The sequence below is a fragment of the Pipra filicauda genome, unplaced genomic scaffold (genome assembly GCF_003945595.2).
Source record: "Pipra filicauda isolate LSUMZ 115617 unplaced genomic scaffold, ASM394559v2 scaffold150_size2825430_pilon, whole genome shotgun sequence".
Taxonomy (NCBI): domain Eukaryota; kingdom Metazoa; phylum Chordata; class Aves; order Passeriformes; family Pipridae; genus Pipra; species Pipra filicauda.
The window spans coordinates 1,158,554-1,175,263 of NW_024103996.1; the positions used below are offsets into that span (position 1 = coordinate 1,158,554).

At 39.7% G+C, this 16,710-nt stretch overlaps 1 protein-coding gene across 1 annotated transcript; it reads right to left on the reverse strand.

Moving 5' to 3' along the window:
• Positions 1 to 1,819: 1,819 nt before the first annotated feature.
• GLRX3 (glutaredoxin 3) lies at positions 1,820 to 16,596 on the reverse strand. The gene is made up of 11 exons (XM_027737139.2): positions 16,486 to 16,596; positions 13,380 to 13,488; positions 11,046 to 11,120; positions 10,152 to 10,353; positions 6,860 to 7,032; positions 6,708 to 6,769; positions 5,222 to 5,279; positions 4,669 to 4,721; positions 3,724 to 3,763; positions 3,519 to 3,611; positions 1,820 to 2,072 (listed from the first exon to the last, which is right to left on the reverse strand). Exons 1-11 carry the CDS (start codon positions 16,551 to 16,553, stop codon positions 2,022 to 2,024), a joined length of 984 nt encoding a protein of 327 aa, XP_027592940.1. The 5' UTR covers positions 16,554 to 16,596; the 3' UTR covers positions 1,820 to 2,021.
• Between the last annotated feature and the right edge of the window lie 114 nt (positions 16,597 to 16,710).

Here is a 16,710-nt window from a genome sequence, read left to right on the forward strand (position 1 = left end):
GCCTTTTCCTCCTTCTGAGCAAAACCTCCATTTTTCCTTGGATGTGTCCCAGCACAGCTCCCAGCACTCCCCACACTCAGCCTGAGAGCTCTGGGAACACCCTCTGACTTTATTGCCCAAATCATTCTGATTTATAGAAAAACAGCTCAGAATTCAGCCTGCACTTCTCCACAGGGCAGAGGAGTGACTTCGGAAGAGCACCAGGAAGGATTTGCAGGAGGCAAGGTGTGTTTGCACCTGGAAAGGTGCAATGAACACCAGCACCTGCCCTGGTTACAGGTGCCAACCACAGAACTCCCACTGCCCCTCCTGTCCCTCATTAATTAATCCACCTCATCATCTCACTACAGCTGCCAATAAACCAGTCTCTTCCAGATAAAGCCAATTTTCCCCCTAGTATCAGCCTATTCCAGAGGTAGTGGGACAACATTCCTACAGTTATCCCTGTGCAGTCCCAGGTTGCTCCAAGCCCTGTCCACCCTGGCCTTGGAAACTTCCAGGGATGGGGCAGCCACAGCTTCTCTGGGCAACCTGTGCCAGGGCCTCACCACCCTCACAGGGAACAATTTCTTCCTAATATCCAGTACTGGAAGAATATATAAAAATACAAATCATCAGAGAATAAACTGTTACTCCCCTTTGCTCTCCTGCATATCTATAAATCCATCAACAGGACTCCATAAACATCAAGTAAATTCCACTGCAGTGAATTCTGAAGGAAAACTATTGCAGAGAAAAGAGCATTTGGTATTTAGTACTTAATTAAAGCTTCTAACTCCTAATTTCACCACAGGGATGTTATGTTTTGATATAATTTATTATTTATTTTCCCACTGACAACTGCCTGGATGCACTTGCAATTCACTTGGAAACATGAATTAAAGCTTGTTTGCATGAGAGGGACAATTTTATAGTGATTAAAACCGATTTTAAAGTTATAACATATCCTATTTTATAGTAATTACTAAGGCTAATCCTAGAAAATTGATACCTGAATCAAATATCAATCACCAGGAATCCTGTAACACATGTAGTACCTTCTTACCTGCAGCCAACCTTTCCCAGGCTGGGATTAGGGTCAATACCAGTCTTGCTTTAGGTTCTAAGGCTTAGATTGTATTTAGAATTTAAGTAGCAATGCCCCAAACTTGCTTCCAAAACCTTCCCAGCTGCTCCCTAAAACTCTGCACCACCTCATTCAGGCCTCTTTTTCTGGGCACACTCAGTAGTGTCTCTCCTGACCCCTCCTGACAAGGAGCAACTCCCCAGCGGAGTTTCGGGCCACGATCCTGATGCAGACTCAGGTATTCAAAGAAGGATTAAAACCAAAATCCTCTGAATCCAGCAGTGAAGGATTCCTGTATTCCCAAAGTCACAAGCCAGGAACCAAATCTTTCCATCTCACTGAAGGATCACTGAGGATGCACCAACAGTGGCCTAATCACTGTTTATTGGCTCATTTAAACATGCTCAAAACCCATGTTAGAACAGGCTGAACACCTGAAATTAGCAATTACTGTGGCTGCTTAATGAAGATGCAGTGTACAGAGCAGGAACTCGTTAATAACTTCCTAATGCTGCACTGGATGAAGGCTTCAATTGTATTTTTCTTGCTCACTAGACATGAAAACAATTAAGAGGGACAGGAAATTATGATGCTCCATAACATTCTCCATTAATATTCTCCTAATGAGAGCTGAGCCCCCAAAAAAACAGTTGTAATTTAGTCTTATACAGTTCTAGGGTGGAGAGTGAGGTCATCACTCAATTCTTAAACATCCAAATGGAAATAATACACAGAAAGTCCCAACACCCAAAATTCTGGAGCATTAGATTTTAATTGACATTTTTGTCTCTCCAGTTAAAACACATTTTTAAATGTGGTGAAATACAGAGAGTATTTATTTACTGTCTTTCTGTACTCCTGATATTCCACAGGGCTAAGTTGTATATTGCTCCAATAGAATCCCTAAATGAGTAATTGTTCCAAGGATTTCTCTTCCCACTGATGTCCTTCCCCATTAATTTTCTCCCTTCAGCACAGGCAGCAATTCACCACTTTCCTTCAGCTCCTGTAAAGAAATAAATACAGCAATTATGGACATTTTGTGATTATGCCAACAGAATTTCACCAGGGAATGGTGATGGATAAGGAAATAACTCCCTGACTAGGAAGGGAATGCGTTGATGACTCACTAGAGGTCCCTCTTGGCCAAGATATTGAGGTTTATAATGTTGTATTTAAATTCTATTTTGTGTCTGTTTAGTAAGAGAGGCAAAATATTTAGTGGAAAGGTAAACCTTCAAAAGAAGTGGTTGTTATCAACCTGATATTTCCTCCTGGATGTAATTCCAGATTCTCCTCCTAGATGTAACTCCAGATATATTTCAGGCATCCACAAAATTTTACAACATCTAAAAGGTCTCCCAAAAGTGAAAAATTACCATCCACTGATAAATTACGTCCCTCCTACCCATCAAAACCAACAAGACAATAAGATATTTTAAGGATTCTGAATAAGAGGCACTTGCCCATATTATCTTGATGATTGAAATTCAAATTAGAAGGCTGTTAACTTGCTAAAGAGCTACATAACACCAGGAAACAGTTTTAAAATAACATGGAATATATATTCTTTTCCCTCATCTCAAGAGGAACAGCTGTCTGTTTTATTCCATATTATGCTGCATTAAAAAATGCAATTTAAAACACTTACAACACTCATCCACCCATAGCGTGAATTAATACAGCCCAAAGATGCAAATAGACAAATTATATTTAAATACCAGGGAGAGAATTTTGCAGCATCTCCCAATGCCCAAGACTCTACTTACTGATCACTGAAAAAGCCCCCACACTCGTTAAATAAATAGAATTATCTATATAATTTAAGCAATACCCACACTTGTTAAATAAATAAAATTAATCCATAAAATTTAAGTCATACCAGTATTTTTTAGAATTAAATGAGATTTATTGATTGTGCCTTCCCAGGAGCTACAACGTCCATGGAATTGGCTATAAACCATCCAGACAGGAATGGGCTCAAGAGTATTTTGGATTGAGAACTCTGGGCCTGCTGTGTTACAAAAATCAACAACCAGAGGAGGAGATGCAGATCTATTTTTGTTGCTTCGGGGGCTGTTCAAACAACTGCAATAAACTTTGATTTTCTTCCAGGAATGAGACTGTTTGCAAGGAAAACTAAGTCTCACCCACCCGGTTTGAGAAAAAAGCAATGTCAGAAGTAAAACTAAGGAAGAGAAACCTGTAAAAATGGGGTTTACAGTAACTGAGTGTTGTCAAGGAAATACATCCCACAGCTAAATGGGAATGTTGGAGATTTAAAGCTCCTTTCCCCGGGTGTGAGCTCAGAGGAATCACAGGAAAAGCATCCAGGTCGTTTGGGGTCAAGATTTGAGGCCACCACAGCAACTTCTGTAGGTTATGGGCAGAAAAAAAATCCTATTATTTGGAATAAAAAGTCTATTTAATCTCCAGCTTCTCCCATTCTTACCTTCACAATGTCCAACCCTCCAACCAGTTCTCCTTTCACGTAGAGCTGGGGGTACGTGGGCCAGTTGGAAAAGGTTTTTAATCCTTGTCTCACCTAAAAAAAAAAATAAATAAATCTGAAATGTAAATTTCTCCTTTAAAAATGCAAATTCAGGTTTTTCTCCAAAGCTCCAGGGAAATCCTCAGTGATGGAGAAGCTTCATTACCTCTTCGTCTTCCAGGATGTCAAAGGTCTCGTAGTCAATGCTAGAAAAAGGAAAAGAAATTCATTATTCACTGTGGAGTTTGGAAAAATTCTCAAAGAAACAAAAACCCTCAAAAATTCTAGAAAACCCCTGACAATTCTCAAAAAACCCCCTCACAATTCTCAAAAACCCCTTAACAATTCTCAAAAAACTCCTCACAATTCTCAAAAAAAACCCTCACGGTCCTCAAAAACACCTCTCAAAATTCTCAAAAATGGGTATATTTACAGGCCAGCTTCCAAATTACTCAGATTTAACAGGTATTAGGAGGAAAAATCTCAATGCCAACTCTTATGCCAAGAACAATGTAAAAAAATGCCTAATTTTATAAGAAACTCTTTAAAATGCACGGATGACACACACTAAAAAATTAAGCCACGTATCTTAGGCTCTAACTGGCCACCATGTGTTCAAATTAATTCTGCTCACTATTAGCTTAAAAAAAAATAAAATAAAAAAAGACACACAAACTTCAGAGGTTTTTATTAAATAATCAACCAGCTGCAGCTCTTTCACCACCTTCAGAAAGTGCTTGTGTAAAACACAATAACCAAACTGCTGTGTAAATTTAATTTCTGGTTGATTCTTGTATGAATTTTGATGTGCAATCCCTAATTTTCTAAGAACTAGCACTTTTCAAGGATGTGGAATCCTGCAAGTGGAAAAGGACAATGATTTTAGTAACTGCTGTTTATTTTTGAGTTGTATATTGATATATAGTTATTTATTACCTCCACAAGCCCATCCTAACACCCAATGTGAATTCAACTGTTTTAAAATACTATTTAAAAATAGAAACTTACATCTGGGGAACTATTCCACCAGTATTTTCTAACCTCTTGATTTATAATATGCAGTTTTTAAACCAAAACTACTTCCCAAGTTCAGTAAAAAACAGTTACTTACCCAGTGTTATTCATAATTTCTATAATTTGCTTGCTGAAGCCACATTTTGCCATCTAAAATATAAAACATGCATTAAAATATAGATCTGTTGTGCTTAATCCACAAAATTCCAAATCCTCAGCTATTCCCAATTTATTGCTGGATAAGCCACTCCAGTTAATCTCTTTTTCATCCTTTATATCCTGCCTTACGTGGATTTAGAGAATAAATGTGCTTAACTTTGAGACATCAATACCCTTTATTTGCCATTCCAATAAACTGCAACTAATACACAGCTGTTGAGTACAGCAATTCCCAATTAAAATTAATTAATAATTAATATCTACTGTAAACTCCTCACATTGGCAGTATATGGACAAAAAAACCCAGTATTTTTTTAGACACTGAATTTATATTCAGCAATAATAAAAAACAGGGACTGTTCTATGGCTTGAAAAAGTACCAAATAAAAGGACAAAAAACTAAGTTTCCAGCACTATTACCTTAAATTAACAAAAAATGAGGTAACTGTCACTGTTTAAAAAAATATATATTCTGAAAGATTTTATCTCACCTGTTTGTTTCCCTTCATAAAGAGCATCACAGGAGCTTTGTTTATCAAGGATTTAAGCCTAGGGAAAGCAGGAAAAAGACATAAAATAGCTTGGTTATTATCCCAAAGTTTGTTGTGAGAGGAAAACAACGTGCAAAACCAAAATAAAATTGAGAATTCCAGACTGGTTTGCGTTGGGAGGGGCCTTCCAGCCTATCCCATTCCAGGACCAGGCGGCTAAAAAAACTTGATAAAAACTTCACACTCCCGTTCCACAGGTGCTCCTGCTGCTCCTTAGGGAGACATTTAACAACTTTAATTACTAAAACACTTTAGGAAAGTAGAAGGCATTCCCCATTGCCTGATTTCCCCCAAAAGATTAAGCAAGGCAAAAAATTATGGATAAATTCAACCAAGTTGCTGCTTACGCAAGTTAGGTCAAGAGCTATCACACAAAAAATGTCTAATTTCATGAGAAACTCCTTATAATGCACAGAAGGGGGCTAAAAGACTTTCTAAAGTAAGTTTTTAAAGGCCATCTTGAGACAATCTCATCTCTATCTCTAAAACTCAAATTGCGAAAGGCAGTGATTGGGTTTTGTGGCCTCAGTGAAACACTTTACAAGTGGAGTAACAAAAAAAAAGGAATAAATTAATAAATCCACAGCTGTGGAAGTGTTAATTATCACCACATTGAAATGGAATGTGTTAAATTATTTCTTCACTGCACTGAGAAGGCAAAAGAACCTGGAGGAGTCACATCCAGAGCACAGTAAAACCTGGAATCTGTGCTGACACATTTGCCTTCCGGGTACAGTCCACCTTCTTGGAAAACATCCTCTTTGCATGTCTTAATGGCACTATTCCCATAAAAATTAGGGAAAAAAAGCCACATCTAAGAGCAACTTGGGCAGCAGAGTGACTGATAGCCAGATGTCAGATATCCAGAGCCTGGAATTCTGGGAGTGGATCTTCATATGGGGAGGTTAAAGGAGGACAAATTGGCATCCAGATACTCCATCCAAGTCAGGAATCAACAGAATTCCCACTGCTGCAGCACAGATTTGTGTTGCCAAGGTGAAAGAAAACAGGAACTGAAGGACACGAGTAAACAAGGAAAATGAGGAGACAAGAGCAGGGATTCTCTCCAGTGACATCAGAGGTCTATGACAAATAAAGCTGATAAAAGCTACTCATGTTTAAAAGATGATTTTTCCAGTTATCTCTAAAGAATAAATTCTCAAAAGAGACACAAGAAGGAATCTCTGTATTCCTGCTACAAGTAAAAATTAAACACATATATTACTAAAGACTATTGGGTCACTACAACTTTATATTAAGTGACTGCTGGATAAAAACCAGAATATTTGAAACAACTGAAGAGTTCTGTAAGTTCTTGATGCAGTTTTGATAAAATCAAAGAGCAGGAATTTATATGAGGCTTTTCCCTATGCAAACAAACTTAAAGGAAACCTCAAAAATAGATACCCTGCAAAATTCCTCCCACCTGTCCTCCAACTTCTGGGCCTTGGGACAGATCGTGTCCAGCTCTCCAGATGCCTCAAGTTCCTAGGGAAATTGGGAAGGTAAAGGACATGTAAAAAGCATGAAAAACGTGCTCTGACAACCAAAAATAGTCAGAAAATCCCAGTTTCTTACCTTGATAATATCCAGCCCCCCTATGAGCTCTCCATTCACGTAGAGCTGAGGGTAAGTTGGCCAATTCGAGTAAGTTTTGAGTCCCTGACGAACTTCTTCATCAGAAAATATGTCAAAGCTGCTGAAGGAAACACCATGTTTGTTCAGGATCTCCACTATTTGCTTGCTGAAACCTGCAGAGACAGAAACAGGAATTAAACAGGATTTTAAACAAAGCATTCCCATGCCTGTGTTAAACTTTATTCAGTTAAAAACCATGATATTTCTAGATAGCAAGTTCAAAACAGCTCTAGTTGTTCTTCTTTGCTCTATCAATATCCTCAAATATTTTAAATGGGAAAAAAAAAACATTTATTACTGTTAGTTGATTTATTACTTATCACTAGTTTAACTTAAAACCTGACTTTTATGTTTTCTACTGTTTTGCTTTAGGAGCATCCTTTCCTACTTTGTGGTAAAAGGCAAATTCCTTTTTAAATTTTTTATGTTCTCCTGAGTACTTAATATTATTTTACTCCCCTTGTGACACTTTCATATGATGTTTTGTTTCCCTTAATGACAGATTTTCTTATGTCCTGCCCACAGCAGGATATTAAGCACCGAATATTATGATTTTACAACCAGATTTTATACGTTTAGCAGTGGCCAATTGGAGAATAAAAGTTTCTCCCTTTTGTAACTAAGCATCTTTTTCCCAAGAAAATCATCACATTATTTGTAAAAAGTCGTAGGTATGAAAATTTTATTATTATGGAATTTACAGTCATCTTTTTACACCTCCCAGACAACACAATCTCATCGTTTGCAAAAAGGATCCGGGAGAATTTTCCCATAAATCAATGTGATAATAAGGTTTTATATCTTTGCCGACTCATTCTGGTTTGCATTCAAACACCCTTGCAATCCTACCAATTCCCTCAAAGAATTCCAACAAATGCTGTGCAGACAAATGAAAACCTCTATACAAATATTAAATAAAAAAAAGGGGGAAAGACAATGCTTAAAGGCTTTAATAAAAGAACAAAAACCCAAGGTTTAAATGAGGAAAAGGACGGCAGTGGCAGAACAGAATAACCTTTGATTTCAGCTCTTAGCTTTGAAATATGGGGTTTTATTGCAGTTTTCATGTGTAATTTCTTGAGATATGAAGCAGCAGTTTTTAGACTTGTGGCATCCAAGTTGCTTTTCTTTGCACGACTGAAGTGTTGAGTTCATGTACAGCCTGAAGTCAAACAGATCCTGGAATTTCTCCTACATCTGGGAGTTCATTAATAAACAGCTAAAGGCTGATTGCTGCTGGTTATTCCAATACACTAACTCATTTCTACTGTAAGGAACTGGGGAGGGGAAAAAACCCCAGCTTTATTTTAGCTGTAGGCAATTCCATGCAAACCAGAAAGACTGACTGGTTGGGGCTCATTTGAAAGTTTAGGGATAAAGTGCCCAAACAGCTTCACTTCCATAACAAAAGGGAATTTAGGTAGAATTTCTGAAGAAGTGTCTGACAAGGAATAGTTAAACTGCTGACAAAATGGTTTAAGTGTTATCTGTGTGATCACAGATTCCACAGCAATAAAAACACCCTGAACAAATTATCTATGGAGCAAATAAATAAATACTGCCAAATAAACGCCAATACCACCAAATAAATACCAATACTGCCAAATAAATACCAATACTAGCAAATGCATACCAAGACTACCAAATAAATCCACTGAAATAATACAGCATCTGTAGCAACCACATACAAGTGTCAATAAACACACATCTGAGGGAACAAACCATACTCCAATCTCTGCTCAGCTGGTTTTTCCAAAGAAAAAAATATGAAAAACTACAATAAAATCCCAAAATTCCTGCTGGATAAGGTCTCCTTCACTTGCCAACTGAACCAAAGAGTCCAGTAAGTCTTATTTGTATCAAAATAGATACAAATTAAAAATATCTTCACCTTTAAACAAGCCTGACTCCAGTATTTAATTCTATTTTTATTACTTCTACTATTGATAAAACAGATCCAGATCATCACTGATGAAATTTTAAATTATCTTCACCTTGAAAAAGATGAAAATGTTGACAAAATGTTTAATTACCTGCCCCTTGAAACAGATTTTGTCTTTTTTAAGAAATTTAATCGACCCAACTAACATTTCCCAACTACTGCCAGAAACCAGAACATCAGCCTAAGGCAGCACAATATCTACCTGTAAATTAAGAGCTGGCAATTCAAATAATTTCGTGTGTCAGTCCATCTTAATACATACTTCTATTTAGGTAAGCACCTCCTGTGCACTTTTCCTGGGGTACCAGCAAACCGAGAGCTTGAAGAAATATCTGAATAACCACAAATTTTAGACACCCCAAAAGTTCTCAGAAATCCCAGAAGCTCATCAGAGCCTACTACAGAACAAGCCAAACTTTCCATTCCTAGAAAATTATCTATAATTTCCCGTTATATGGAACTTCTACACAGCTACAACCGCATTGTTACATGATACAAATGCAGAATTATCTACACAGAAAAAGATGGAACTTCATCAGCTCTTCACAGGAAGATATAGACTGTTATCACTCCAAAGCACCTGATTCAACCCCAGTGTCAACCCCAATAGGCCCATCCAGCAGTTCAACCACTGTGGCCTCTCCTCTCAGCTCCTTTATTTGCCAAGCATTGCTCCTGAATCAAAGCCACCTGAAATTAAGGAAAATACTCCTATATTCACTCTAGGGACTCAGCTTCTCAATTCCAACAACCACATAAGAGCAGAGGCTTCCTAGTAATTAAAAATTTTGTCTTTTGACATTTGTTCCTGATCTTTTCATGTAGATCAACACTTAAAGTTAGTCAGAAACCGAGCACTAAACCGTGAGCAAGAGTTAAGAGAATGAGGTTTAAGAAAAAACATTTCCACTGAGGGAGAAACACAGAATCATGGAGTGGTTTGGGTGGGAAGGGACCTTAAAGCTCATCCAGTGCCACCCCCTGCCATGGGCAGGGACACCTTCCACTATCCCAGGTTGCTCCAAGCCCCGTCCATGCCATGAATAAACACAGGAAAACTGTCCCGGTTCAAGGATAACACTGCACATCCCATATTCTTTTGGAAGCTCCTAATCTGTGACTCCATTTCCACAATTTAACTGAGGGAATAACAATTCTCCAGTTTCATCTGAGCAACACGAAAATCCTCCCATTAACAGGTGAACAAGGCACTGTTGGGACGTATCTCCCCGACCTCCATAAATCCGACAAATGCTGCCAAACTGGACACAAACTCCAGGAATTCCTCACCACAGCGAGGTTCTTTGGGAGAGCCCTTCATGAAGAGCATGCAAGGGGCAGCATTGATGAGCTTCTTCAGACGTGCATTGAGATCCTCCTTGGTGCTGTCGCTGGAGGAGGGAGACAGGGACGTGCCGGATATGTGGCGCTGCACCTTCTTGGTCAGCTCGGGGGCATGGGCACCATCCAGCCTGTCCACTTTCTGGGAATTCTGAAGGAACCAAAGCACAGGCTCGGGTTAAAGGACTCAATTCAGAATTTGTACTGTAATAAAAACAGAGTAAACCCATTATATAAAGTATCGATTTGCACATGCAGGGGGGGTTTAGGGTCTGGAGTTCCCAGGCTCGTACCCTTTTGTTGTCTGGCTGGTCTTAATGGCAGCAAATTTGCTATTAGAAATATACTGGTAAAGAAAATATTATGAGTTTTATTATCACAGGCAAATGCAACCCAAACATATTTGTTATTTCTATTATTACTTTATTTACTTGGCTTTTTGCCATGTTGTAGAACTACAAGACGACATGGAAATACGACTGTGAATTTTTTGACCCATTACAACTACTATTAAAAAAAAAAAACAAAACCACAACAACAAAAAACCCCACACAAAATAAAAAAATAATAATTAATAAATAAATAAAAATGCATGAATTCCAAACCAGTTAAGGAAGCTCTGAAATATTACATCTAGAGTGCAAAAATCATTTCTATCTACTTTTTTAGGTTCCACTAGATAGACTTCAATCTGATACAGAAGTGTTCCCTCACTGAGAAAGTTCTTAATGTTCTGGGAGCAGTATTACAAAAGTATACATATTAAGGGTCCACACGGAATCCAGTTTCTCTTAAATCCTTTTTCCCTTAAACAAATTTTCTCTTAAACCCATTTTCTCTTACCTTAAAGAACAAAAACGTTGGAACAGAACTAATTCCATATTTTTCAGATACTTCGGGCACAGCTTCAGCTTCCAACTAAAAACCAAAGCAAAAAACACCAGATTATTTTCGTAATCTTCTTTCAAGTTTCACTGTGGGTGTCAATGCTGTCTGGAATGTTCTTCTGGGCATTTTCTACATTTAAACAGGGTCTGATGCTGAAGTTGGGGAGACATTTGCATTTAAATGAGACTCTCTGTGCTGGGTGTCTCCCCCTGAACCTCGGCGGTGTCAAAACAGGTTCAGAGGTTTTTATTTTGTTGCACATTCCAAGAGGCGCCCGGAGGCTGCGAATAAAATTTTTTGGTGCACTCGTGACCCTGTAAATTTTCAATCCTGTGCAGCTCCCACTATATTGAAATCCATAAATCACTGACCCAGCCATGTCACCTCACGGGGCGGGAGTTGTGCCCACAGCAATCCCGGCTCTTGGCTCTATTGACTCATTCCGGGGCTCTACATCACCACTGACATTTGCAGCCTCCTGCAAATTAGCCAGGAAAAAGGAGGGGTTCTTCCCCACCAAACTTTATTTTTAACTCCTGCACGGCTGCTGAGTGGCAAACTTGAGCTTATTGCTTCCAGTTTTATCCAGCATCCAGTGCACAACTTGAAATTATGCAATGTAGTAATTTGCTATGAAAGTATGTCTTAACTCAAATTTTGAGCTGCTCCAGCTCTACAGGCTCTTAATGAGCCCACTAATGACAGAAGCAAACCAGTAAAATCAAAACTGAAAGCCCAAGCCTCACATCCTCTTGTGTAAATCAATGCTCCAATTGAGAAACTAAAGCTAGAAATTGAAAGCTTATATTCAATTGAAACTAAATTAAAAGAGAATAGATAATTCCAATTACCTATTCTCTTTCCAGTGGCATATGATGACTTCTACATTTAAAATTAATTTTCTTTCCCAGTAAAACTTCCTGTTTGGGTACTTCTATATATTTATTATATTTATTTTTATATATATTTATATTTATTTAGAGATAATTCCACTCAGAACAGATTTAATTTCATATTTCAGTAACCTGCTTTTACTGGTACAACTTCCCAAAATGTTGCTTCTAAGTGTTTTGGGATCTATACACACTTTCATTTCAACCAAATATCTGAGGAGTTAACAGGTTTTTGACAAAAAAAAATGCAGGTTTGGCTATTTTGGAATACAAAATGCCACAAAACTTTCAAAATCAAATACATTCCTTATGAGGAGCTTCTCCCACCAAAACATGTATCAAGAAAATTCACCCAAGAATTTCAGTAGCTTATTTTCTCTAATCAAGTAATATTTGACAGAGGGAAGTAGGGGGAAGGATGTGCCATTATTTTAGTTTTACAGCACTGGATCACTTTGGAACCTTGTTGATAGAAAATAAATTGCAGCAGAATAATAAAGATCATAAATAAATAACGTATGAATAATAAAAAGGCAATTGAGACTTTTCAAACTCTGTTGGCCTGACTAAAAGCTACTAAACTCCAGACAAATTTAAGCATCTTGAATTTGTAAAATGTTGAAAACTGGTGTTTTGAAGCTCCAAATAAAATACCATTAAAATAGTTCTGACCTGTTTTACAAACACCAACTGAGAGGCATCATTAAGAAACTCTCACACACAGAACCTGAAGGCTTAGTGGAAGAAATCAAATTCCAGACTCACACACAGCTGGCTGCCCCAGTACTCCCTGCCCTCAGCACCACAGAGGTGTCTCACTAATGAGAGAAATTTGGGTTAAAACCAAGAGCATGTAGACAAAGTGCATTCGTTTCTCCTTCCCCTTGGATTTCTTACTGGGATGTGAAGAGATTCTCACAAAAACAGAGTACCTCAGCTGTGTTTATGTCATCCAGAACTACACAACTGTCACCTGACAGTGACAGTGTTGCACAGACTGAATTCACCTTCCTGAAGGTTCATCTTTAGTACTAGAGAAAACCTCTGTGAATTCTGAGATCCCTTTGACTGACCAACAACATCACCAAGGTTGGGTGAGCAACCTGGTCTAATGGAAGGTGTCCCTGCTCATGGCAGGGGCTTAGAAGTGTATGGTTTTTAAGGTTCTTCCAATCCAAACCATTCCAGGATTCCATGTCTGACATGACCAAGCCCATCATGCCTCCAGTGGTGGCAGCGCCTTGGGAACAACAGATTTAAGAAGGTGAAAACGTGTTCAAGTCATATCTTCAAATGTGAAGCCACTTCAAAAACAACCTCACCCATATTTGGTAATACTTTAGTTTATAAATAATGACTCTTCTGTGTTTAAAAGAGGCTCCTCTGCCTGACTCACCTGCACAAAGGTGACCTGCGTGTGCTCCTTGGCCAGTGCTGCCATGACCTCGTTCATCTGTGCACACTGAGGAGCCCATGGTGCCCAGAAATGGACAACTACCAGGGATCTGGAAAATCAACAGCATTTAAGTGTTAAGGAAAGACTCAAGCAAAAATAAACAGAATCATAGAGTCACTGAGGTTGGAAAAGAGCTCCAGGATCACTGAGTCCACCCTGTGCCTGATCCCCACCTTGTCCCCCAGACCAGAGCACTGAGTGCCATGTCCAATCATTCCTTGGACACCTCCAGGAATGGGGACTTCACAAAACAACCCACCTACACCCACACCATCTTCCTGAGGAAAAAAGAAAACCCAGCAAGTGAAACTGCGAAAGTTTTCTAGGACTTGCACACAGAACTTCAGTGATTTTTCAGGAAACATTCCAAATCCCAACCAGCCTCAATACAAATAAAAATGTCTCCCTAATGCTATTTTTCTGCTTTTATTCGCTTCAACTTCTTATTCCAGCCTCAATCAGGTTTCCTGGAACGTTTTGTATTGATTCCACACAGCATTCAAAGCTGGGAAGTCACAGGTGTGAGCAGAAATCCCATCACACTGGGTACCAGGAGCTAAGTCCCACAAACTTAAACATACTTGAATGACAACAGTGACAAGATATTGGAATTTTCAATTCCCTTTTCTAGTTTTGCTGAGGTCAAACCCACTGGAAAATGGGAATAAAGAATAAAAGATACTACGTACTACTACTACTAATTTATTCAGAAAGATAAAGAAATCAAGTCAACAATATCACAGAAGCCATTTAGTGTCTTTTATTACTAAATAATGGACATTCATTATAAATTGTAACAGCAGGACAACAGCCTTATTGGAATAGTTACCTGCTGTAACTACACACCCTGAATACTTTAAGGTTCATAAACTTGATTTTACAAAGCAATTCTAGAAAATTCTGGTAGTGAACCAATAGGAAAACCTTTCTTTTTCCCCATCATGCCCTCAGAGTGTGGTCCTGCTTCAAAAGCCAATTAAAGCCTCAATTATGGAATGACAAGGCAGCTTTGCTGTTGTGCAAGTTTCAACCTTGCAAATTTAGACCCGAGCTCAGGAACAGTCCAGGACAATCTTCTCCAGGGTTCTCCCCTGTATAATTCTCCAAGACTCTTGTACACGAAATCCCAAAACTGTCTCTCCTGAATTCCAACAAAACAGAGCAAGGGAAGAGGCAGGTTCTAGCCCAGGTAGCCCTCACAGACATGGGTCTCTTCAACATTCCAACAGTTTTCAGCTCAGAGACACATTTAATTAATACTTTTGAGCCAACAGGGACCAACTTTTCACATCACACTAACCAACACTTCTTGCCACAGAGTAATGAGGGGAAAATAATTAGGCAGGTTGGGCATTGATACATCTGAGTACACCCAGTGACAATGACAGAACATTTAAAATGGAAAAAGCAGCAGCAAATTTACAAGAAAAGGTGCTTCCACTGGCTAAAAAAATAGTGGAAGAAAAGAGAACAGAGGACATAGAAATAGCCTAATGGCCACACATCAGGGCAAAGCATTAATTACTGTTTTGATGCACCTTCTTTCTGTTAACTTTTCCATTCTCCAACAGAAATGCAGATTCTTACCTTGTATTTCCAAGTTCTCAGTTTAATTTAGTGTCCATAGCAGGACACATCCGATTACAGGACAAATAATCACATGATTATTTAATCCTCATCCCACCAGAGCCTCTCTTTCCTTCCAAACATCCATTTACAATACATTCAATTTTAAAATTAATTTAAATTTAACATATTTTAGTTTAATTCGAACCAAGAGTTTTGGAGTTGGTTTTTGTTGGTATGGGTTTTTTTAATTAATTCACAGAATGTTTACAATTTTACAACTGAACTGCCCTCTGAGCACTTAAATTTAACCTTAAAAAACAGCAAGAGTAATAGAAAACATTAAGAATTAAAATAGACTTGGCAAAATGAAGCACATAAGTGATTCTAAACAAAGTATTCCCTGCATCCTGCAAAGTATTCCCTCCATTTTGACACATGACAGTTCCCTCTGCAATGTCCTCGCACAAGAATTCAGCTGAAGGACAATTCCAGAAAAGAAACTGGAAGTGATGCAGCAAGTTTCGAAAAATTTTGGTTTCTTTTTCCCCATAATCAACATTTATCAAGGTTTCCTTATGCTGGCCTTAGGAATGTGATGCTGGTGGTTTCATCGTTCATTTAATCACTAAAGCACCCATTCATCTGTAATTACAGTGGTGGTTATTGCAACTCTTGCCTCCCAAAGTAAAACATGAGCACGGAACGCTGCAATAAGATCCTTGGAAGCGTTCAAGGCCAGGTTGGACAGGGCTTGGAGCAACCTGGTCTAGTGGAAGGTGTCCCTGCCCATGGCAGGGGGTGGAATGGGATGAGCTTTTATGTCCATTCCAACCCAAAACATTCTATGACTCCATGAAAGGAGAATAACTCATTTTAAGAGCACAAAAACAGATTAACAAGGAACCAGCCCCGTGGCACGAGATGAATACTTTAATGCCACTTTCTTTCTCCATAAACAACCCAGTGCTGCTGTTTCCACTGAAAACACCGTGCAGTGACTGCTGGTTTTGCTGACACCTTGGGAGTCTGCAGAAGAACAACCCTAAATCGCAGGGTGGCTCTATTTTGTACCATTTTTCTGCCGATTTGCCCATTTGGCCTCCGTCTCCCTGCAGCAGCTGCCGCAGGGTGACACCTCCAGCTGCGCCCTCCTGGAGCAACCCCAGGCAAGAATCGGGGCTTAAGAACATCGCGCCAAGACCCCAACCCGCAGCCTTTGTTCAATTTATGGGCTTGGCTGGGTTTTGTTTTGTTTTGTTTTGTTTTCCTTTCCCCGCGCGGGTGGCGCTGAGCCCCGAGCTGTGCCCTGGGGGACGGCGGGCCGGGACCCCCGGGAAGGAACCCCCAGGGATGGCACCCCCGGGACGGGAAACCCCAACACGGGACTCCCGGAGGGAACCGCGGGAGGGGCCCCCAGGACGGGGCCTTCGGGATGGGGCAGGCGGGACCCCCGTGCCACCCCTCGGCGCCCCCTCACCTGTCGCGGAGCTGCAGCAGCTCCTGGAGCTGCTCGGCGGATCCCGCGGCCGCCACCGCCCCCGCCATGGCCCGGCAGGGACAGAGGGAGGGACGGAGGGAGGGGACACCGGGCACGTGGGGACACCGGGAGGCACGTGGATCCGCCTGGATCAGGTGGTTCCGCCCGGATCGCGTGGGTTTGCCCCCCGTCACGTGGCACCTCCCATTCCATTCCCACCCCTTT

What these genes read in the sequence shown, in the direction of transcription:
- GLRX3 (XM_027737139.2), bottom strand. Translation starts at nt 16,553, where the DNA reads ATGGCGGGGGCGGTGGCGGCCGCGGGATCCGCCGAGCAGCTCCAGGAG. An exon ending in TCCCAAAGAACCTCGCTGTG is followed by an intron (nt 7,033 to 10,151) that starts GTGAGGAATTCC and finishes CTGTCTCTGCAG; the next exon opens with GTTTCAGCAAGCAAATAGTG. An exon ending in GGGGGCTGGATATTATCAAG is followed by an intron (nt 6,770 to 6,859) that starts GTAAGAAACTGG and finishes CAATTTCCCTAG; the next exon opens with GAACTTGAGGCATCTGGAGA.